Source organism: Electrophorus electricus, chromosome 4, assembly GCF_013358815.1.
Source record: "Electrophorus electricus isolate fEleEle1 chromosome 4, fEleEle1.pri, whole genome shotgun sequence".
In the NCBI taxonomy this organism is placed as follows: domain Eukaryota; kingdom Metazoa; phylum Chordata; class Actinopteri; order Gymnotiformes; family Gymnotidae; genus Electrophorus; species Electrophorus electricus.
The window spans coordinates 6997678-7020508 of NC_049538.1; the positions used below are offsets into that span (position 1 = coordinate 6997678).

Sequence of the window (22831 nt, forward strand, 5' to 3'; positions counted from 1 at the left end):
AGGCCTGTGTTGCCATGGGGTTGAGTCATGCAGAGATCTTCGTCTGGGGCTGTTTGTCCTAAGGTCTCAAAATGTCCTAATGTCCTCATGGGACTTCTGGTCTTTCATGGCTAAAGACTAGTCGCCAAGCCACTTTTCAGGTTTAAGTTTTGATGGCTATTAATGCAATGTAGGGGTTATATTTCACTGGGAGACACCATATATAAATGACGTATTCATGAACACTTTATCTCTGTCCACTGGGATCTCAATTATAGCCAGTATGTTCTTTATTATGCCTGTTTAATCAGGAAAATTCTGAGAACTGGATCTTCATATCCATGTTCAGCAGTTTCATTCACACATAGTCCAGAAGTGCATAACATATGACTAGTACCAGAATTTCTTTTTACCATTAAACTAGATGAATGATCCAGTTGTGATATATTTCAAGCACCCGTAAAAAAATGGCAGTTTTCTGAACATTGGAATCACATGATGCAAAGGTTCTGAATGTTTCAGGTGAAATTTAATGCCAAGTTAAATGTCGTAACACATGGCCGAGAGCCACGGCGCAGTCGTACATATGAATGTCATACTGAATCTCACACCCAAAACAAGGACAGATAAAACATACTGCAGTGGGAAGGAGGAGGAAAAGAAGAAAGGAATCAGGATTTCTTCCCATGATTCTTTAAAGGTGCGTTCATGACAGTGTTCCTGAAGTTCTATATTTGAGGGCTTGAGCATATTCGCAGACATATACAGACGGATATACAGTTTATATAGAAAACAAAACTAAAATATTCAGCCTTTAATAGCAGCAAAAAAAGTGTTGAAAACAAATACAGCTTTGAAATAAGAAGGCAGAGCGTCCACAGCAAATGCTACGCTGAAGTAGCGCCCATCCGCTTTCTTTACAAATAAAGAAGCAGGAAGTGAGCGCAAACAAATCAGTGAAGCAAAATTTGAGCGACTTATTTCCACACGCCACGTGAACAATTCTTCAGTACTTACACACCTCTGAATGCTAAATATAATGAGGAAATAATACTACTGCTTGAAGTGTTACCTGAAATAAAACGTTTCCTTAGAATAAAATATATAATATATACCAGGACTTGTGAAGAGAAGTGTGATTTTGTAACATGCTCATAGACACACAACATGTGCTCACAACCCCCACGTCTTTCCATCTCAAAAACATTTTTCCTTTGCATTTAGAATGAGTGTAAATATATCTCTTTATAATTATATTTTCATCTTTAAATAATGTCAAAGCTTTTAAGGAGAAAGAGCTAAAAAAAAATAAATATCCACAGTTTTTATTTTGCAAGATGATTCTTTCCTCAAAACTCTGGGGGACGCTAGATTAAGGTCACTCCCGAACTAGCTGGCACCATCAGCGGCGTCGCGCTTTTCATGCTAAGTCTGATCTTGTCAGTGTCAGGGAAGCCAGCCCTGTATGTGCAAACTCTTCGCCACGTCAGATCTTTTGCTCATAGCAGAGCGATAAACAGTATATACATTCATTACCTGACCTGCCCCCTGGTTGAACGAAGGCAGGTCAAAGTGATGCCCCCTAGTGGAGGAAACTCCCTCCCAACCCCACGGGCATAGCCCCAGGAGTGTCCCCTCCGCTTAAAAACAAGCGCGACACACTTCAAGTATTTCCAAACGAGACCTGCCTCCTCCCCCTGAGCACATGTCTCAGCTAATTTAACTAATAAGTGCATTTCTTTTAGCAACGCAGACATATCAAACATCCTCTCATGCACTAGGTAGAAAAAATTTACCACACTAAAGTCAACATGTTCTGAGGCAGGTAACATCATTATTGCAACTGTGTCTGATTTGTCAGGAATATGGTGCGGGTGTGCGGGTGTGGTGTTTTGTTTTCAAGTTTAATTTCTCCTTATGCACATTACAAAAACAGGTTACAGCTTATGGTGTAGGTTTAATACTCTATAAAGTTACATATTAGTACAAATCTGCTTTAATGGAACATAGACATCTCTATGTGGTCAACATGCTGCAATGTCTCTGACGTGCTAGATGGCATGAAGGAAGTAGCATCGTGTCTAGTGAACATTAGAAGAGCATCCCGCTCTTAGATCTTCCAACCTTGAGAAGACGCGCAAAAAGTCTCAGCACGCCAGGCCAAGTGTACGTCACAGCCGTGGCTGACCGGGAACACGACCCCAGCTCATCCTTTCTCTCAGTTGTCTCGTCCAAAAGCCACGCTGCAGCAGACCTGCTGTAGAGCCTGTGCCTCAGGCTTCCGTGGAGCACGGTTGGTGACCAGGCACGGGAGGAACCAAGGTGACGGAGATGAGGTGGAGGAAAACGGGGTAGGGGTGGGTCCTGGGTGGAGCCTTCCTGCATGCAGCAAGCAGGTGACAATGTAAACAAACTTCTAGTGAGAGTGTGGCGCCCCCCTGTGGACGCATAAAGTGCTTAGGGCTGCCAAGATGGCGCCCGTTGAAATGCTATGCAATGCTTCTCGAGCACGTCACCTTCGCCACCGGGCGCAGGCACTCCAATACAACGAGCGCTGGCACTCTGTCACAGATGCCAGCTCCACATGTGCAAATCACACACGCTGCTATGACCACAAGGACACGAAGAGGGGACACACCGACAGCTGGAGCTCCGTCAGCTCACACCGCGCAATCCTCCTCAGGGTGTCTCCCGCAATACTCGCACACTTGTTTATTTTTTCTTCATTTGGTACATGCTCAAAAAAAAAAAAAAAAATACTTGCAGCATTACTCTGAGATTATTTGTGATGTTGTGAAGCGTTTGCACAAATGGTAATGTTGAAAAGAGCTGTGGATAGAAAGAGCAAGTGCAATTCTGACACTTGCGCGCAAGTGCAACACACACTCACAGGCAGAGTAGAGGAACATGGGAAATGTAGGAATCCTTGAGTGATTCCTGCTAGTACTGACCTCAGTGGCTGTTCACAATTGAAAACACTTTAAATACTTAAATGAAATGCAGAAACAGGAATTTCTGTCTCAGTTCTAAACCTTTGGATGTTTTTTCTTAAAACATCAAGATTCCTTCACACATCTGCATATTACTTCTTCAGAAAAAAAGAGTCAACATAGTTTAAAATATAGAAACAAGACCCAAAAAAGTAATTATATTGCGCAGCTTTTGGTAATCACACAGTCCTCTCCTAGACCAGAGGCAAAAAAGAGTCTAATTTAATAGTTTTAATTTAACATGATTCTAATAGTAGTAACATAACTGACAAGGAAAAATATCATTTGGCTCATGCAAATGATTCAGCTGTGATTCAGATATACAATGAACTTTTTTGTTTACATTTTATTTCTTTTTTTTCCCCCTCCAACTTGAGCATGGAGTGGAAGTTAAAAACTGTAACTGACTGAACTTTATGTTGAAAGTGAGCCGGAGCCCAAGAGCAGAGCACCCTTGCTGCCTTGTTTGAGTACTGCTCAATGCTGCCCCCTGGAGGCGCCGAGAGGGAAAGAGCATGCATCTCCCTTCACCGCAGCACCCAAGATCTGGGACAGACGGACAGTCGTGCACACAAACACTAAACCTCACACAAAAGAAAGCCACGCCCCGAGCCCCCGGCCGTGGGCGCACGACCTCCGCCTGCATCACAGCGTGGACTCGTGCTCCACCTTGCACGTGGTTGTGGCGGCACCCTTGCGGGTGAGCTTCAGGACGCTGGGCTTCTCGGCCGCTGCCTGCTCGCCGCGCTCGTTGCCCGTGGACGTTGGGGTCTTGGCCTGGTCACCTTTTGCTCCCTCGCCCTCACCCGGGTAGATGACCAGGAAGCAGGAGGTCAGGAAGCCCAGGAAGGAGCCGCCCGATGCCACCACAGGGATGACCCGCACGCTGCCTACAGCGTCCACCACCGCGCCCAGCGCCGACGCCACCAGGATCTGAGAGATGTAAACCTGGCACGACAGGATGGCGCAGTCGATGCCGAACCCTCGCTTGGAGTTGCCAGGGCTGTGGTGGATGTACTGTGGAACAGTGGAAAGAAGCCTGGTCAATACGTCATGCCGCACAGCCCTCCGGGGAAAACCTGTTCCCTGTGAACACGGTCGTGTTAGCTTTCATAAACACACCCTCAGTCAAAGAAGGCAGTCTCAAATTCTCCTCTTTTTGGCTACCATTACTACTGCGGGGGAAGCTACGGAAGACGCTGTCGCCGACGGTAATTTGATGGAGACCCAAATGAGGTTGGTAGTATGCTGTGGAAGTGATATATGATACAGAGTCCAAGCAAAGTTCTATTCAACTATTCCATATGGATACAGCGTGTGCCAAAAGCCACATTTGAACGTCTTCCACAGAAAGTCATAAAAGAGGTTGGGTTATTTGAGTGCATGCTGTAAATGTCACACATACTGTTAACTAGCAGACAGGCTGAATGGCGTGCCAAGCAGCAAGCCGAACACTCAGAATTCTTTTACCGACGATTAATCCGAGGAATTAAATGGTTTGGCACGGACTGCTGTAGGTTCTCTAAAAGGCCAGCAGAGCGGAGCACTGGCGCCTCACCTCTTTGATGTCGTGGTACTGGCCGAGCAGGGCGTAGGGGCAGTAGGAAATGCTCATGGAGATGGCGCCCATGCTGCTGATCATCACCATTGAAACGTAGACGTTTGGAAAGAGGGCCATGACGGCCGTGCCGACGGAGAAGCCAGCGTGCCCAGGATGGTAGATGACCTTGATGCTCAGGTCAAAGTTGTCCAGGTACTTCTGGAGTAAAACTGGAGAAAAGAAACAAAGCACGTTCAGAACAAAGTGTGGACCCCACAAAAAAAACCAAAAAAAACCATGCAGGGGCGTTTCCGTAACGGCTCGCGGGGTTAATGCTTGTTCAGGACAGCGTGTGGAGGGCCTCCAGGGTCAAGCTGTGGAGAGAGGCGGCGTGCCAGCTGCTCCCACTCCAAACTCGATACCTCCCGATACCTCTGTAACCCTCCGAAACAGCCCCGTTTCCGTGGCGAAAGCTAGCCGGCCGCTGTCCCCCGCACGCTAACCCTCGGCACTGCACTTTGTCGTAAGGACACGCAACAGCGGGGAGATTTGGGGCAAAAAGGCAGAGGCTTTGTGCGGGGGGGTGTTTGTGGGCTCATGGAGGGATGGGGGATGACTCACCCGAGCAGACAGCCGCGGTGGCAGCGTAGATCACCAGTCCCCAGCATCCCATCTGCACTCCTTTATGGTAGTTTTGCAGCACCGTGGAGTTAGCAGGAGCCTGGGAACACAGACACCGGCTCAGACAGACTCAGGGCGTCCGGGAACAACGTGGCCACGTGGCTCTAACGTTTCAGCTTAACGGGGAAGTAAAGTGCGGACTTGAATAAGCCATCAAAAGTAAAAGTAATATGTCTCAACGTCAGACACTATAGCGTTTTCTGGAAATAGTTTATTTCTTAAAGATCTTTAACTCAGGTTCTCTAAAACAACGTGTTTATGTCAGAAAATGAATGGTCCGAACGGCAGTTGTCTACAACAAAACCTGAAAATGTCCGAGACTAATACGAAAGTATGGTAGATGTTTTACAGCGTCCTTGAGTAACAACCGTAAACCGCAGTGTCGTCGTTTGGTGACGTGGAGAAGAGGTGATTTCTCACCGTAGGGTCTCCCTCGTAGATGACCTGCCCCATGAAGTCAGTGTAGAACACGGCCTCGGCGATGACGGAGAACCAGGTGAGCAGATGACAGGCGCACAGGTGCAGCAGCTCCCTGGGCATCTTCAGCATGGACATCCACAAGAGGCGCACGGTGGTCTCGCCCTCGCCCTCTTCGCTCTCTGTGTCGCCGCTAGACGTGGTGTTGCCACTCTGGTGCCGGGCCCTCTGCCTCTGTGCCTGCTTCAGCCGCTGCTGCAGCTCATAGATGTCGTTCATGCTCCGTGACGGCTTGATGAGCACGGCGGCGTTGGCGCGCCGGAAGCGGTAGCGGTGCGACCCCAGGCGTCCGTAGTAGGAGAAGGTGTGAGAGGACTGACGGTAGAAGGTGTGGCGACGCCGGCGGGCCGACGCGCCGGCAGGCTGCGGCGGCCGCGGGGGGCCACCGCCGTCCCCGCTGGGGCTGGACGTGTGGCCGTTGGGGACCTTGGGCTCGGCGGGCCAGGCGTGGAGCGGTGCCTCCTCGTCCTCCGGCTCCGGTTCGGACAGGCTGAGGCGGCCGGGCGGGAGCTCCCGGCCGTCGGTGCTGTCGTCATCGCTGCGGCGACGCTGGGGCGAGCCGTGGTAGGATGGGGCGCGCTCCTCCAGGAAGATGGACGGCTCGATCTGCCGCAGGAACAGCGCCTCGTGGTCCAGGTGCTCCAGCGGCCCGTCAGCCATGGCCAGCACTGAGTCGCTCTTGCTGCGCACCAGCTCGGCATGCAGGAAGTCCAGCTCCAGGTCCTGCTCGGAGCGGCGATCGGCCAACACCACCGAGCGCTCGTACGGCTCATCCTCGCCGATCAGCTCTGGGGCGGGCGAGGGCTCAGGCGCCGGCAGGCCCAGCGGGCCGTTGGGCTTGCCGTAGGAGGACGAGACGGTGTCCCCCACTTCCTCCAGCCGCTCCTGCTGGGGGCAGTACTGCTCCTCCTCGATGCTGAACAGGTGGAGCCCCACGGAGACAGTGAAGAGCAGGGCAGCAAACACAAACAGAATCTGTTCCTGCGACTTGAAGACCATGCCCAGGAAGGTGTGGGTCCAGTCGAGGCCGCCGAAAGCGTAGCCCACAGCTCCTCCCAGGCCTGCCAATACACAGACAGCGACTTGGTTTATGACCTTCAAACAGTGGCTAAAATATGTGAACAGAAACAGCCTATTTCTTCCAGGTTGGAGTCAGAGATTAATAATGGACTTTAATGTACTAAAATGGTACTCTGACAAACAGATTATTACCTCCTAGTAATAAAAAACACCCCACAACACAATGTAGCATAGCATTGGTGTAAACAGTCCAGTCTGTGGCGGTAGGCAGAGAACACTAAAGGTCTATTTGTGTAGTAACATAACTACTAAGAAGTCAAGATGCTAAATGTGTGTGTGTGTGAGTATCTGTGTATCTCTGTGTGTGTGTATTTGTGTATGTGTGTGTGTCTGTGTGTATCTTTGTGTGTGTGTGTGTGTGTGTGTGTATCTCTCTATGTGTACCTGTTGAGATGCCGTGGATGTTGAGGAGCACTGTGTGCACGTTGGAGGTGTGGATCCACTGAGGAGGTGTGGATATCGACAGCACTTTATGTGTGTGTGTGTGTGTGTGAGATGTGCTTTTTGAAAAGGCCCGGAGGTGCAATAGGGGCTGTGTGGCTCGCCTATGTCTGCATGTGTACATGCGAGTATGTGTGTAACCTGCTGAGAAGGCGTGGATGTTGAGAGCACTCTGTGTGTGTGTGTGTGTGTGTGTGTGTGTGTGTGTGTGTGTGTGTGCGTGCGTGTGTGTGGAACCTGCTGAGAAGGTGTGGATGTTGAGAGCACTCTGTGTGTGTGTGTGTGTGTAACCTGCTGAGAAGGCGTGGATGTTGAGAGCACTCTGTGTGTGTGTGTGTAACCTGCTGAGAAGGCGTGGATGTTGAGAGCACTCTGTGTGTGTGTGTGTAACCTGCTGAGAAGGCGTGGATGTTGAGAGCACTCTGTGTGTGTGTGTGTGTGTGTGTGTGTGTGTGTGTGTGTGTGTGTGTGTGTGTGTGCGCGCGTGTGTGTGGAACCTGCTGAGAAGGTGTGGATGTTGAGAGCACTCTGTGTGTGTGTGTGTGTGTGTGTGTGTGTGTGTGTGTGTGTAACCTGCTGAGAAGGCGTGGATGTTGAGAGCACTCTGTGTGTGTGTGTGTGTGTGTGTGTAACCTGCTGAGAAGGCGTGGATGTTGAGAGCACTCTGTGTGTGTGTGTGTGTGTGTGTGTGTGTGTGTGTGTGTGTGTGTGTGTGTGTGTGTGTGTGTGTGTGCGCGTGTGCGTGTGGAACCTGCTGAGAAGGCGTGGATGTTGAGCGCCATGTCCTGCTCTTCTGTGTCAGCCACGTCCAGCAGGTATGCTCGTATGGGGCCTTCGGCCGCATCCGCGCAGAAGTCCAGTACCACCACGCCCAGTACGGTCAGCACGATGCCAATGGGCTGCTTGCTGGGCATGTCGCCGATGGCCAGACCTGTAGCGAACATGGCAAAGAGAGAGCGGCTCTCGGTATTTACTAACACATATCCCTGCACTAAAGCAAAAAAAATGGCGGTAAAGATTCCTACCACGTAAGAGAGCAAACAGACGCTATGAACCATGATCATTACACAATGTGGGGTTTTTCTGTATGTGCTGATGTGTTTGTATGCCTGTGTCTATATGTATATGTAATCCAATATAGATTAGTGTGTGCAGATACATGCATACGCACACGCACACGCACACACACACACACACATGCACACATACGCAAACACACACACCACACACCCTGGGGAAATGCACTTTATGTATCCAGACCAGCTGTCCTAATACATGAAATGATGTGTTGCCCAGCACTATCAGAGTGTGTGTGTGTGTTTGTGTGTGTGTGTGTGCTAATTGATCACACTGGTTGGTGCTTGCGTTCAGGGTAGGGCCATGATAAGAATGTTTCAGGCCACAGTAATCTCATGCCAGTTTGGAGCATATAAACAAGTTAAATAAAGACAAAACATACGATATCTGGCAATAGAGAGGAGTCTCTTAAAATTAGTGTATATTGAAAGACCCAGTTAGAAATGTTAGTGTCGGATCTCACATTTCCAAGTCTCTGCAATCCAGCTTTCTACCATCTTTAGAATATAGCTCGAACCAAAGACTTAATGTCCCAATGAGACCTTGAGAAACTCATGCACATTTATCCCCGCCAGGAATGTAACTGGACTCCCCTAGAAGACCCTTCATTAGCTATAACTGACAGAAAGGGAATGGCACGCACTACTCCAGTTCTAGAGAGAACAGCGCAAATTACTCCAGTTCTAGAGAGAACAGCGCAAATTACTCCAGTTCTAGAGAGAACAGCACACATTACTCCAGTTCTAGAGAGAACAGCACACATTACTCCAGTTCTAGAGAGAACAGCACACATTACTCGTTCTAGAGAACAGCGCACATCACTCCAGTTCTAGAGAGAACAGCGCACATCACTCCAGTTCTAGAGAACAGCACACATTACTCCAGTTCTAGAGAGAACAGCGCACATTACTCCAGTTCTAGAGAGAACAGCACACATTACTCCAGTTCTAGAGAACAGCGCACATCACTCCAGTTCTAGAGAGAACAGCGCACATCACTCCAGTTCTAGAGAACAGCACACATTACTCCAGTTCTAGAGAGAACAGCACACATTACTCCAGTTCTAGAGAGAACAGCACACATTACTCCAGTTCTAGAGAGAACAGCACACATTACTCCAGTTCTAGAGAACAGAGCACATTACTCCCGTTCTAGAGAGAACAGAGCACATTACTCCAGTTCTAGAGAGAACAGCACACATTACTCCCGTTCTAGAGATAACAGCGCACATTACTCCTGTTCTAGAGATAACAGCGCACATTACTCCCGTTCTAGAGAGAACAGCACACATTACTCCCGTTCTAGAGATAACAGCGCACATTACTCCCGTTCTAGAGATAACAGCGCACATTACTCCCGTTCTAGAGAGAACAGAGCACATTACTCCCGTTCTAGAGATAACAGCGCACATTACTCCCGTTCTAGAGAGAACAGCACACATTACTCCCTTACAGTCTCTGATTAATATGGCCACAAGCGCTGGAATTCTCTATTTGAAAAATTGGAGATCAATAGACAACCTTAGCGTGTTCAAAAAAAACCCAAAACATCTCTACTTACATATGTACTTAGTTATTATTGCATCCAATAATATTTCATTATTTCTATAAAAGGCAAAGTGTTCCATCACTTTAAGTTTTAGTGTAAAGCACTTACAATGTGTTTCTTTGTTCTTATAGTCATTCTTATATTCAGATCCTTTTTGTTCTTGTATTCATTTTATTCACTTATTATTCTTTTCTGTTTTATTTTCTATTCTCTATTTTATGTTTATTACATAAAGCACTTAATAAAAATGTAAGCTTTACATTTTATTTGCATAATATATTATTACGGGATCTTTTGCCCATTTGAAACATAAATGTTATACGATTGCTTCCACTTTCTAATCCTTTAAAAAAGTCAGCAAGAAAGCATTTTACAAACTAAAAAAATGACAACAAGTAAGAAAGAAAAAGGGGTTATAGAGAGAGCGAACAAGAGATGGAGGGAGAGAGGCAGGGAAAGGGCATATGGGGTGAGACAACAGATAAAACAGACAGACGTACAGACAGATAGATAGATCGAGAGAATCTGAGAGTGAGAGAATGAGACGTGTTGCAGTAGTCATGTGTAAGCCTGTGTGTGGCTCTCTTCCTGCCCACGGAGCTGGTGCTGACTAGAGACAGGAGACAGGAAGTTGTTCCGGATAGCCAATGAAAGGTAAAAAAGGGGCACAACAGGAAATCTTTCCCTGTGAACTGGTTCCTAGTCCTTTCCCATGTCACTGAGACGGACAGGGTTCACAATCTGACGTGCACCTCTCTCTCTCTCTCCCTCTCTCTCTCTCTCTCCCTCTCTCTCTCTCTCTCTCTCTCCCTCCCTCTCTCTCTCTCTCTCTCCCTCTCTCTCTCTCTCTCCCTCTCTCTCTCTCTCCCCCTCTCCCTCAACAGCAGACTGTGTGGGGTAACGACAGGTCACTCTCCCAGCCTTTGCTAAGCCTTTACTCCTGTATCATACTTCAGCTACAAAAAAGACAACTGCTGTTTGAATGAATTATGCCTACTTTTGACTAAAGTTCTTGTTTTTGTTTCCTTATAGAAACATCTGTTCTTGTATTTCCCAATAAATAACATCAGATTAACTACCACATATCACGCACCCTGTCCCCAACCCTAACCCTCTAAAAACCTTCCTCGAATGACATTTCTCTAGTCTCTACCTGCTTTTTTATTTGCTTTCACAGAATCTTTTACAAAGGCGCACGTCTCGGAGCTGGGTGACCTGACAGTTGGCTCCTAACACAATTCCCACCGCATGGAACGTCCTCGGCAGTTTCGGTTCCCGTCATTAACACAGGCACTATGGGAGACGTCTTCCTTCCTGGAGTTCAACCACAGGGGCTCCACCCCACTGTCACCTAAGGCGGCAATTCTGTAAGCGTGAATTGTTAATTAATTGACGGTGATTACGGTGACGAGGAGAAAAGGGCAAATCCCAGGTGATGAGCCCTAAGGTTCTCCCTGGCCTGCAGTGTTGAGTGGTGTGTCGAGCCTTGAAGGAGTGCATGGATGGGGGCACTCTGTTGGGGGACAGAATTCCTGTCTGAAACAGAAAAGGATGCAGCTGACTGCTGCTGAGATCTGGGTGGTCCCTTGGTGCTGCAGGCCGTGCTTTTCGCTGAATTATCCCGCCTGCTCCAGCCTACCTTGAGCAGAGTCATGGTTCAACACGAGACACTCTCGTCCTTCTTCATCTCAGGATCCTGCACCTAGCAGAAGGCTCCTAGATTCTTTAAATAATCTGGCTGTAGCGACATGACTGACTTAAAATGTTTGCTCATTCACTCTCAGACAGTGACTGTCAGTCACTCTCGGACATCTTACAAGGTGGACGGCCTTTCCTCTGAAACGTTTTCATTCTTCTCACAAGAAAACGATGCAGGAGGTATACAAACCTTATGGTAACGTTACCGATTATTGATCGGCCTACCTTCAAAGTTGTGTGTGTGTGTGTGTGTGTGTGAGAGTGTGTGTGTGAGTGTGTGTGAGAGTGTGTGTGTGAGTGTGTGTGAGTGTTCCCTCTCCTGGAGCGCACCTATCAGGGAACCGTTGAGGAAGAGTGCCACGCCTATGAGCACGCCCACGCACAGTGCCAGGATGAAGGGGCGACGGCGTCCCCAGTGAAGCGTGCATCGGTCGCTGGCCGAGCCAATCAGAGGGGTGAACAGGAGGCCCAGGATGGGGCTGAGGAACCACACCAGGCTGTAGTACTGCTCTGGAAGACCTGAGGAGAGCAGCACAAAGTGGAGCTTTCAGTGTCAGGGCTGGAAAACGTTAAAGTCAGACTTCGCTCAGACTGATGTGGAGAGGACAGTGCAAATCGCAGGATAACATTAGACTCTGGGATATTAGACTTAGCAAGACTGCCACACAAACCATAGAGAAAAGATTTATATTTACAGCATTTGGCATAGAGAAAACATTTAACTGGATTTAACCCCCCAACTCGAATCTGATCTAAGATCAGTTTTCCTTAACAACCCAGTAAAAAATGATACAGTGGGGATGCTTTTAAGCTGCTTCATACATATGGGCCCAGATTTATAAGATATGCAGGTCAATACAATATCATATTACAAAGAGCTCCCAGATCCCTCAATAATATGTTAGTTATTGATATAGAAAAAATATTTTGTAGCAGGGTGCACTTTTTCCAGGTCTGTGGTGTGCTGGGGTTACACGAGTGGAAATGAGCTCCACCCGTAACCGTTCAGCCCCGGAACAGTGAGCTCCACCCGTGACCGTTCAGCCCCGGAACAATGAGCTCCACCCGTGACCGCTCAGCCCCGGAGCAGTGAGCTCCACCCGTGACCGCTCAGCCCCGGAGCAGTGAGCTCCACCCGTGACCGCTCAGCCCCGGAGCAGTGAGCTCCACCCGTGACCGCTCAGCCCCGGAGCAGTGAGCTCCACCCGTGACCGCTCAGCCCCGGAGCAGTGAGCTCCACCCGTGACCGCTCAGCCCCGGAGCAGTGAGCTCCACCCGTGACCGCTCAGCACTGCAGCAGTGAGCTCCACCCGTGACCGTTCAGCACTGCAGCAGTGAGCGGTCAAAGCTGCTTGGACATGGCACATTTTGCCTGAACCGACTTTGTGCCTCATGTTCCAGCAAAAGGGCCGAGAACTGGAGAAAATGCATACACGCACGCGTGCTTGTGCGAATGCACTCAAGCTCGCACGCATGTGCGCACGCTTTATCAGAGTGATAAGTAAAGGCACTGTGAAAACCACGCGGGAACCAGAATCCAAAGAGTGACTGCTGAATGCTGCTGTGGTCAGTCTACGACAAACAAGGAGCTCTAAGACTCTGCTTACAGCACACCGGCCTCCACAGATTAGGAAACACACAGAGAACTGTAAATCTCTGACTGGCAAACACGGCATCAGAACACACACACACACACACACACACACACACACACACACACACACACACACACACACACACACACACACACACACACACACACACACACACACACACACACACACACACACACACACACACACACAATTAAGCCCCAGTGCTCAGTAATCTAGTTATAAGTGAGCATTTATCATGCTCTTACAGGCAGTATGAAACCTTTAGGACTCCTGCATAAAATCTCCCAGTAAACTCATCCAGATCTGTGAGCCAGTTGGCATAGTAACTGTGATTCGGCAGAGGGCCTGCATCTGTGTGTGTGTGTGTGTGTGTGTGTGTGTGCTTGTGCGCTGAATGAGGGCACTGACTAACAATCTCCACAATCATCTGAGAAGAAGATTCACTATAAGTGGAGAATTAAGCATGTATAGTCAAGTAAAGTTCATACACACACACACACACACACACACACACACACACACACACACACACACACACACACACACACACACACACACACACACACAGTGGGGTCAGGGCAGCTGCCAAGGCTGTCATGAGATACGTTGCTCTGTGTGTAGGTGGGCCAGAATTCACTTTTCTCTCTGTGGCTTCAGACAGACACAGAGAAGGTTCCAGAACTCCAGAGCAACGTGTGGAACAACGCGATAAACAACCCTGGAACTGTCCAGTGAGTGATAACTCACACACTCTGGGAAGTGAAGGTGTGCATGAATGTGTGTGAATGTGATCTAATAACAGAGTTAAACTCCATTTTGACCTCACTGGCCCTCGCCAGTACAGCACTTTACACTAATGACCGCACTTGGCAGGGAACGCAGGTCCTCGTACGCGTGGCGTTTCAGAGCACGAGGGCTGTTCTGGAATCATCTCCGGCACATCGATCCAACTGCATTCACTAGGTGAGGTAAATGCACTGTGAGAAACATGATACGCTCCCTCGCCGTGCCTTGAGGGCAGTGGAAAATTACTTGGCATGGTGAGCAAAAAGCAGGCGGATACAGAGCACCTGACACTGGCAGACTCTGAGAGCTCTGGGGGGGGGTGGGCAACACACTACCTAATTACTGCAGGAGAACACTCTAGTGTGTGTGCGACACACGCCGCATGTCAGTACTCCAGGTACTCTGATGATTAATTAGCAGGCAACTATAATCCAATTATAATTTACAGCTGATAGTTTCTCACATGCACTCATACACACACACACACACACACACACACACACAAAATATGATTGCTATCTTGTCCTGTCTCAACCACACCTACTGTATATGCGGCGTATGTTAAATGACCACTGCTCATGCACTTATGGAAATATTGCTCTAGTGTTGATTAACTGAACCATCCTAGCACACATTGTTTGAAATGATACTTATTGTTGTAATTTTGTCGAGGTATCTGCGTTGCCTCCTGCCTCCAGCAGTATCCTAGTCCAATAGCATCTCGGACTGTAATGTACTTGTACTGTACTGGATGGGATGCATCCTATGAGTAAATGACAAAGCACCTTTCTAAGTCGCTCTGGATAAGAGCGTCTGCTAAATGCCACAAACATAAATGTAAATCTTGTATTCATGTGAGAACGCCCGCAATGTTCTGTTCTGTGTGCGTCTTGGCTGTAGACGACCTAAAGCTTGATTTCTTTCTGTGCCTTGGCACCACATAAGTGCCTCACACGCCGCCTGCACCTGCCACCGTGTCGGGGGGTTCACGGCCGTGAGAAGAACCTTCCAGAAGCTCTCCCCTGGGGTCAGGGCAGGAGCGGCGAGACAGGCTGACGTGTAACGGGAACCACGGGCACTGCGACCCCTCGAGCAAACACTTCCTGGCCCTCGGCTGCTATATCCACGCCGGAAAATGTTTTTATATTTCTGCTTTGCCTTTGTTCAGTTTCCCAAGTGTTTGTGTGTTCTGCCTGGGCCTGTGAATGAACTGAATAGATTGGAATCAGTTGGTCAGAGTTTGTTTTTTCCTCGAAACCTGCAGTGAGTAAACATGCAAACAGGAGGTTAGATCACAGTAAATAATGACAGCAGGGTTTGTTTTTTTAAAGTTGTTCCTGGCAGGTCAAAAATGGCTAACAATACTGAGAGCATAGAAAGTTGTAGGACTCCAGGAAGCAGAGATAGAGATAGGGAGCGAGAGAGAGCGAGAGAGAGATGTACTTTTGTCAGGTACTACGAATTCCAGGAAAATTCCATTTTCTGTTTCAACGCTACATTTCAAACAGAACCAGAGCAGATCTGTTTTTATTGCTGGTGTATCCTGTGCTTTGGCTAACACACTTATGGTGTGGACAGGTGCAGTTAACACAGCCCAGTAACAAAGACCACTCTGCCTACTCATGACCCCATGATTCTCACACACACACACACACACACACACACACACACACACACACACACACACACGTTTCAGTGAGTACCTGAACACTACTTCTGACGCATGACTCAGGCCGTGACTCATTCAGTCTGTAAAAAACACAATGACTTTGGCTCCTTTCCCAAACGCTGCCTATTCACACACTGTTCATGAGAAAATCAACCTCAGCCAAAAAACATGGGACTGTAGGATGAGAGAGAGAGAGAAAGAGAGAAAGAGAGAGGGAGAGAAAGAGAGGGATAGACAGAAAAACAAACAGGCAGGGAAAAAGCGAGAGTGGTGCATGTAGCACTATCCGTAGACAATGCAGCAGCACGAAAGGAAACGTGCTTTCTCTTTGCCTTCACTCTCGAGCTTGCTCTGTCTCCGTCTGTCTCCCTCTCTCTCCCTCCATCTCTCTTTCTCTTTGGCTTTATCTCTTCCCTTCTCTCTGCCTCCCCCCATGCATTTGGTGTCGCTTTCCCGAAGAAGGCTGGGAAGAACGGATCCAGCCCTCTGCCACCTTTAGTTGTTCTGTAGCGTGAAGTCTCACAGGAAGAACTCCAGAATTCGCAGAGGGTCGAGGTAATTGCAGGGCTTGGCTTCTCTCATTCATTCACGAGCACAACTGTGACAAATGAGAACGATAACATGGCAAAAGCGTGCTGTGACCTGGCAAGCGCGGCAGCGTTGAGCCACAATCATGGAGCTGCATGGGGTAAAGTGGCACTTCTAAAGCTCAGAGCTCGCTGAGTTCAAGCAGGGACGAGGCTCCATGACAGGCTTCTGGCACTGGAGCCAGACATGCGGTGTCCTGGACCTGTGTCGTCCTCCGCAGCAGAGAGGCTTGTGGATGAATACCACTACTTTCTCCTGCCATACAGGTCCCAAATCAAACCAAATACAGCGGTTTCTGAAAATCAGAACAATTTCAGATTTGCAGCCTATAGTCACAATCTGAGAAGCCCTCCATCTGATGTTTAGAACTTTCTGGAAGTTTCTCTTGGTCAGCTTGTGTGTGTGTGTGTGTGTGTGTGTGTGTGTGTGTGTGTGTGTGTGTGTGTGTGTGTGTGTGTGTTCAACCAGGCCATGTTCTCTCACAGTAGCCAAAACTTATTGTTCCTGCTCTCAGCTGTTATGAATTATTCAGTGATGTCCTACAAAAATGCTAAGATCCAAATGTTAAAAGACTAGAGGAAAAGGAAAAACAACAAACAAGAAAGAAAGAAACAGACAAACAGAAGTGGAGAAAAACAGAGGTAAGAGGAACGATAGGGAACGATAGGGGGGTAAGAGGTAAGAGATAAGGGGAATGATGGGGAACGATAGGGAGGTAAGAGGTAAGGGGAACGATAGGGAAGTAAGAGGTAAGGGGAACGATAGGGAACGATAGGGAGGTAAGAGGTAAGAGGAACGATAGGGAACGATAGGGAGGTAAGAGGTAAGAGGAACGATAGGGAAGTAAGAGGTAAGAGGAACGATAGGGAACGATAGGGAGGTAAGAGGTAAGAGGTAAGAGGAACGATAGGGAGGTAAGAGGTAAGAGGAACGATAGGGAACGATAGGGAGGTAAGAGCTAAGAGGAACGATAGGGAACGATAGGGAGGTAAGAGGTAAGAGGAAAGAGGAACGATAGGGAGGTAAGAGGTAAGAGGAACGATAGGGAACGATAGGGAGGTAAGAGGTAAGAGGAACGATAGGGAACGATAGGGAGGTAAGAGGTAAGAGGAACGATAGGGAAGTAAGAAGTAAGAGGAACGATAGGGAACGATAGGGAGGTAAGAGGTAAGAGGTAAGAGGAACGATAGGGAGGTAAGAGGTAAGAGGAACGATAGGGAACGATAGGGAGGTAAGAGCTAAGAGGAACGATAGGGAACGATAGGGAGGTAAGAGGTAAGAGGAACGATAGGGAACGATAGGGAGGTAAGAGGTAAGAGGAACGATAGGGAACGATAGGGAGGTAAGAGGTAAGAGGTAAGAGGAACGATAGGGAACGATAGGGAGGTAAGAGGTAAGAGGAACGATAGGGAAGTAAGAGGTAAGAGGAACGATAGGGAACGATAGGGAGGTAAGAGGTAAGAGGAACGATAGGGAACGATAGGGAGGTAAGAGGTAAGAGGTAAGAGGAACGATAGGGAACGATAGGGAGGTAAGAGGTAAGAGGAACGATAGGGAAGTAAGAGGTAAGAGGAACGATAGGGAACGATAGGGAGGTAAGAGGTAAGAGGTAAGAGGAACGATAGGGAGGTAAGAGGTAAGAGGAACGATAGGGAACGATAGGGAGGTAAGAGCTAAGAGGAACGATAGGGAACGATAGGGAGGTAAGAGGTAAGAGGAACGATAGGGAACGATAGGGAGGTAAGAGGTAAGAGGAACAATAGGGAACGATAGGGAGGTAAGAGGAACGATAGGGAACGATAGGGAGGTAAGAGGTAAGAGGTAAGAGGAACGATAGGGAACGATAGGGAGGTAAGAGGTAAGAGAAACGATAGGGAACGATAGGGAGGTAAGAGCTAAGAGGTAAGAGGAACGATAGGGAACGATAGGGAGGTAAGAGGAACGATAGGGAACGATAGGGAGGTAAGAGGAACGATAGGGAACGATAGGGAATGATAGGGAGGTAAGAGGTAAGAGGAACGATAGGGAACGATAGGGAGGTAAGAGCTAAGAGGTAAGAGGAATGATAGGGAACGATAGGGAGGTAAGAGGTAAGAGGAACGATAGGGAACGATAGGGAATGATAGGGAGGTAAGAGGTAAGAGGAACGATAGGGAACGATAGGGAGGTAAGAGGTAAGAGGAACGATAGGGAACGATAGGGAACGATAGGGAGGTAAGAGGAACGATAGGGAACGATAGGGAACGATAGGGAGGTAAGAGGAACGATAGGGAACGATAGGGAATGATAGGGAGGTAAGGGGTAAGAGGTAAGAGGAATGATAGGGAGAGACTGGAAGGAGAAAAAGAAAGAATGAGGAAGGGGAAAAAATGAAAGAGAGGAAGACGCTTTAAAAACCAAACATAAAAATAATCATTACACAATCCTCCAGACACCTATAGAAGAGGATAGCGGCCAACACGCTGAGCTATTCACACACTGAGCTATTCATCCATCCTCATTTGTGTGTGTGCGTGTGTGTTTTATAGAGCAGAAAATGATGCAGTAAGGCAGAAGCTGCCTCAGCATTACTGTAGAAAGCTCACAGTGGCCCCCCCATCACATACACACACACACACACACACACACACACACACACACACACACACACACACACACACACACACACACACACACACACACACACACACACACACACACACACACGTAGAATGCAAGCTCGATGATTATAATCAGTGTACGTGTGAGTGTTAGTGTGTTTCCCCTTCAGGATGCTGCAAACAGCCTCATCTTCCACCTCCCTTTGGACATAATTAAGAGTCTGTGAGCTGTGCACACACACACACACACACACACACACACACACACACACACACACACACACACACACACACACACACACACACACACACACACACACACACACACACACACACACACACACACACACACACACACACACTCCGCATCAAGGGTAACTGAAGTGATAAAAATGTTACAAATTTAAAAATTTAAAAAAGATAAAAATTTATATTATCTGTCATAAAAATTCACATAAATGCGTTAATTCTGCATGCCTCCTTCTAGTTGTGACATATGGTCCTGAAGCTGAATTCCAGCAATCTGCATGTGAGACGCAACATACCCATGATGCACTGCTGAGAGAGTGACGGGTGAGGACTTGCACAGAACAGTGACCTGCATCCTCATCTCTCTTCTTACACACGCGCACGCACACACGCACGCACGCACGCACACACGCACGCACGCACACGCACGCACACGCACGCACACGCACACGCACACACGTGCGTAAGCCTAGCAAGCAACTGAAGAACGTCTGCCCACTTCAGAACTCTTAATCGTCCAACCAGGAGCCTCGCTCTCCTCCCCCCATTCAACCCTCTCTAGCTGATTCATTTTGCCCATTGCTGTCCAACAGCAAAACAGAGCAGAGAAACTGCAACTCACTTCCTCCCAACTGTGTTTCGGGCTTCAAAGCGAACACATGCTCTGCAGACCGTTCTAAGGGCGGTCCGTTGGGACGCTGTGAGCAGACGCTTCTGAGCAGCGCCTGGATACCACGCACGGGGAGCATGTGGATGGCTTCTGCACAGCAACATCGGAGACCAGCCAATCAGGGAGGGGTGGGGGGTGGAGCGTGTGCCCTGGAAGAAGAGGGGGGCAGCAGGCTACTTTCGCCAGAGAGCCAGATGCACCTCTCGCACGAGGTCTGTGCACAGAGCCGCTGGTCCGTGACACAATGTGATGGCACAGTGCAGGGGTTGAGGCTGTGCAGTAACACTGCCAGGTGTGTGGTTAGCACACGCATGTGAGGCTTTCATCTTGTTTAAAGAAGAAAAAACATTTAGGGGTGTATTGCTCTACTTCTGCAGGTGTAAACTTATGACAAACCCTTAGGACAATGGGACAGAACTTCCCCTAATAATGGTAATTCTGGAAAGCGCCACAGTTAAATATAGCTGGGCGTTTGGGGTTTTCCTACGGCAAATCCTGCTCCGTTAGGAGCACAACGCGTAGTGAAACGCAGTGCGGGACAGAGCAGCTAGCGCCCCCCGCAGACTGGCAGCGTAGGGGACTTCCGTTGTCTTCATCCATTACGGCTCCCCTCTTCCCAACTTAGAAGGCTGCCCTTTGGGGGCTGGGACTTCCTACAGGGCAGTGGGGCGTCAAACATGGACTACCACGGAAGACAGGGATGAAGCCGCCACCCCGGGGCTGCAGCAGCATTTCCTGTTGTCGCGAGTGAAGCAGCTGATGCATCATGCATCAGCTTTGAGTGCAGAGGCAGACAGAGGCAGACAGAGGCAGACACTATGAGCCAGCAAAAGTCAAGGTCATCAGAAAAACCTCATGTCAGCACTTGGCAAATTAGCAGTGGCGTCTGCCAGGGACGGCGAGCGGCAGCAGTACAGCAGGTGGGCCGCTTGCACTTTTCCGCTCCTCGTGTTGGAGCTGATGTGGTGACGGACATCTGATGATGCGTTATCCAGTTGCAGGCATTGCGTAATTGCTCAAAGCTCCGTGTCTCCCCTTTAACTCGTTGTAGGCCAGTGTTTCCCAAGTGCCTTCCACACGACATGATTAGCAAGAACACGAATGAGTGTGCCCTAAGCAGCACGTGCACATAGCACTGTGATGGTGTCTTCAAACCTGCCTTTGAAAAACCCCAGCTAGTCAATCTAATTAGGATAACATTTCCAGAACGTCTGCTGGAAGTCCCACAGTCCATTATTGATTGCAAATGAGACCCCAAGGAGCTGAATGAGAGAGGTCCTTTTTTTCAAAGCAATGTTATGTTTATCTATAACAGAAATGATAAGAAAACCTCAGTAATTAAGATCCAGTATGTACTAAGAAAACAATGAGTAGTGTCACTTAAGTCTAGCTTTGGCCAGAATTTGAGGATTCTGAAGGCCAAAAGATCACGACCGCGTTAGCGTGCACGCTAACAGCACCAACGCACAAGCTAACAGCAGTAGCACGCAGGCCACGCGCTACTAGTCAAGCGACCAGTCACAGAAGAACGCTCGCAGCCGTATGTTCAAATATAAAAAGAAACCGCCCAGCAGAGTCTAAAAGAGTAATATTCCCTCCATTACCACAGTCATTTGTCTCATGAGGCTCTGTGCTGGTTTCTCTGGGGTAAAACAAACAGTGCAGGGAAGAAGGGTAGTGGGCCCCCCGGCCTCCTGCGGCAGTTCCCACGATCAGTACTCGCACACGGTTCCTGCCCACCGGAGCACTAAAGAGAAAAAGAAAAGGTGAATCCCCAGGATAACAAATTCAGGCCACAGTCCGTGAACACGGTTAACGTGTCAAATCTCAAAGGACAGAGAACGGTATAAAGGAAAAGAACCATTTTTGTCGTAATTGCGCAAGCTGTCCTTGTACAAGCTCCAAGACAATAAAGAGCTCCACTGTTGTGCATTAATTTTGCACTACAAGCCATGAAAAGGGAGAGAAAGAACGCAGTTAATGTCAACGACTGGCAAACAGCACAGGGAGGATGTTTGTCTGCATTTGCCATTACATTTAGCTGACACTTTTATCCAAATCAACTTACAATTATGAACACCACTTGAGCAATTGAGGGAGAAGGGCCTTTGCTCCCAACAGTGGCAACCTGGTAGTGGTGGGGCTTGAACTGGCAACCTTCTGATTACTAGTTGAATATATTAATCACAGAGCTACCACCGATACATACGCAGAGCAGCTCTGCGGCAGACCTCACCCACGTGCAGTACTTCTCTGTGGGGCGATACTGGGGGCTGAACCCAGAAAACGCTGCCAAAAGCTGGCTGATGCTGAACGCTTCAACAATGCTGCAGACGTCCTACACTCTGTGTGTGTGTGTGTGAGTGTGTGTGAGAGTGTGTGTGTGTGTGTGTGTGAGTGTGTGTGTGAGAGTGTGTGTGTGTGTGAGAGTGTGTGAGAGTGTGTGTGTGTGTGTGTGTGTGTGTGTGTGCACGGGCGCGCACACGAGCCTGCTGGGCTTGTTGGCACCCGCACAGACAAGCACAGCAAAAAGACCTGTCTAGTCATAGGAATATTAGGTCTCCATATTTTAACAAAATGCAAACCAAACAAACAAACAACCCCGCCCTAAAATACCCACAGACGTGTGTGTGCTTTCAAACACAACAACAACAACAACAACAACAAAAGTCCTCTTCCACCTTTTTTTTGGAATGGCAAATACAGCTGTTGGATCAGGGATGACCATGCAGATGCTGCAAGCTACATGCTAGGATGTCCAATCCCTGGACTCCTCAACGACGTCTACAGTGTTATTCCGTAAGGCAACAATGCAATATTTGTTTTCAACATTCCAGTTATTATTACATTAAGTTAGACTTTTAGTAAACTGTGCTTGAATAAAACGCCAAGATTGTTACTAATCACCTATCTTTTTTTTGTTTGCCTACAACATAACTGAATTGTTACAACTGTAAGACAGGGTCTGTTAGTAAGCATTAGGAAGTGATTACTGTCTTCCAGTTGGCTTAGCAAGGGGATTTTGAGGAGGTGTATGGGTTCACCCTCTCTTGGACTGTGTCAGGTTTCATGTAGTGAGTTAAAAAAGACTCGTGCATCAAACATAATTCCACAGGAAATCCAATATTTTGAAGACTAGACA

At 48.3% G+C, this 22831-nt stretch overlaps 1 protein-coding gene across 1 annotated transcript in view; it reads right to left on the minus strand.

The window, feature by feature from the left end:
* Positions 1–486: 486 nt before the first annotated feature.
* LOC113585115 (solute carrier family 45 member 4) overlaps positions 487–22831 on the minus strand; it is a 38629-nt gene continuing 16284 nt past the window's right edge. The window contains exons 4-9 of the mRNA XM_035525578.1: positions 11842–12030; positions 7940–8119; positions 5611–6728; positions 5131–5230; positions 4528–4739; positions 487–3986 (exon numbers count right to left, since the gene is read on the minus strand). Coding sequence (XP_035381471.1) covers positions 3615–3986; positions 4528–4739; positions 5131–5230; positions 5611–6728; positions 7940–8119; positions 11842–12030 — 2171 coding nt within the window. The 3' untranslated portion in view covers positions 487–3614. The remainder of the gene's footprint in view (positions 3987–4527; positions 4740–5130; positions 5231–5610; positions 6729–7939; positions 8120–11841; positions 12031–22831) is intronic.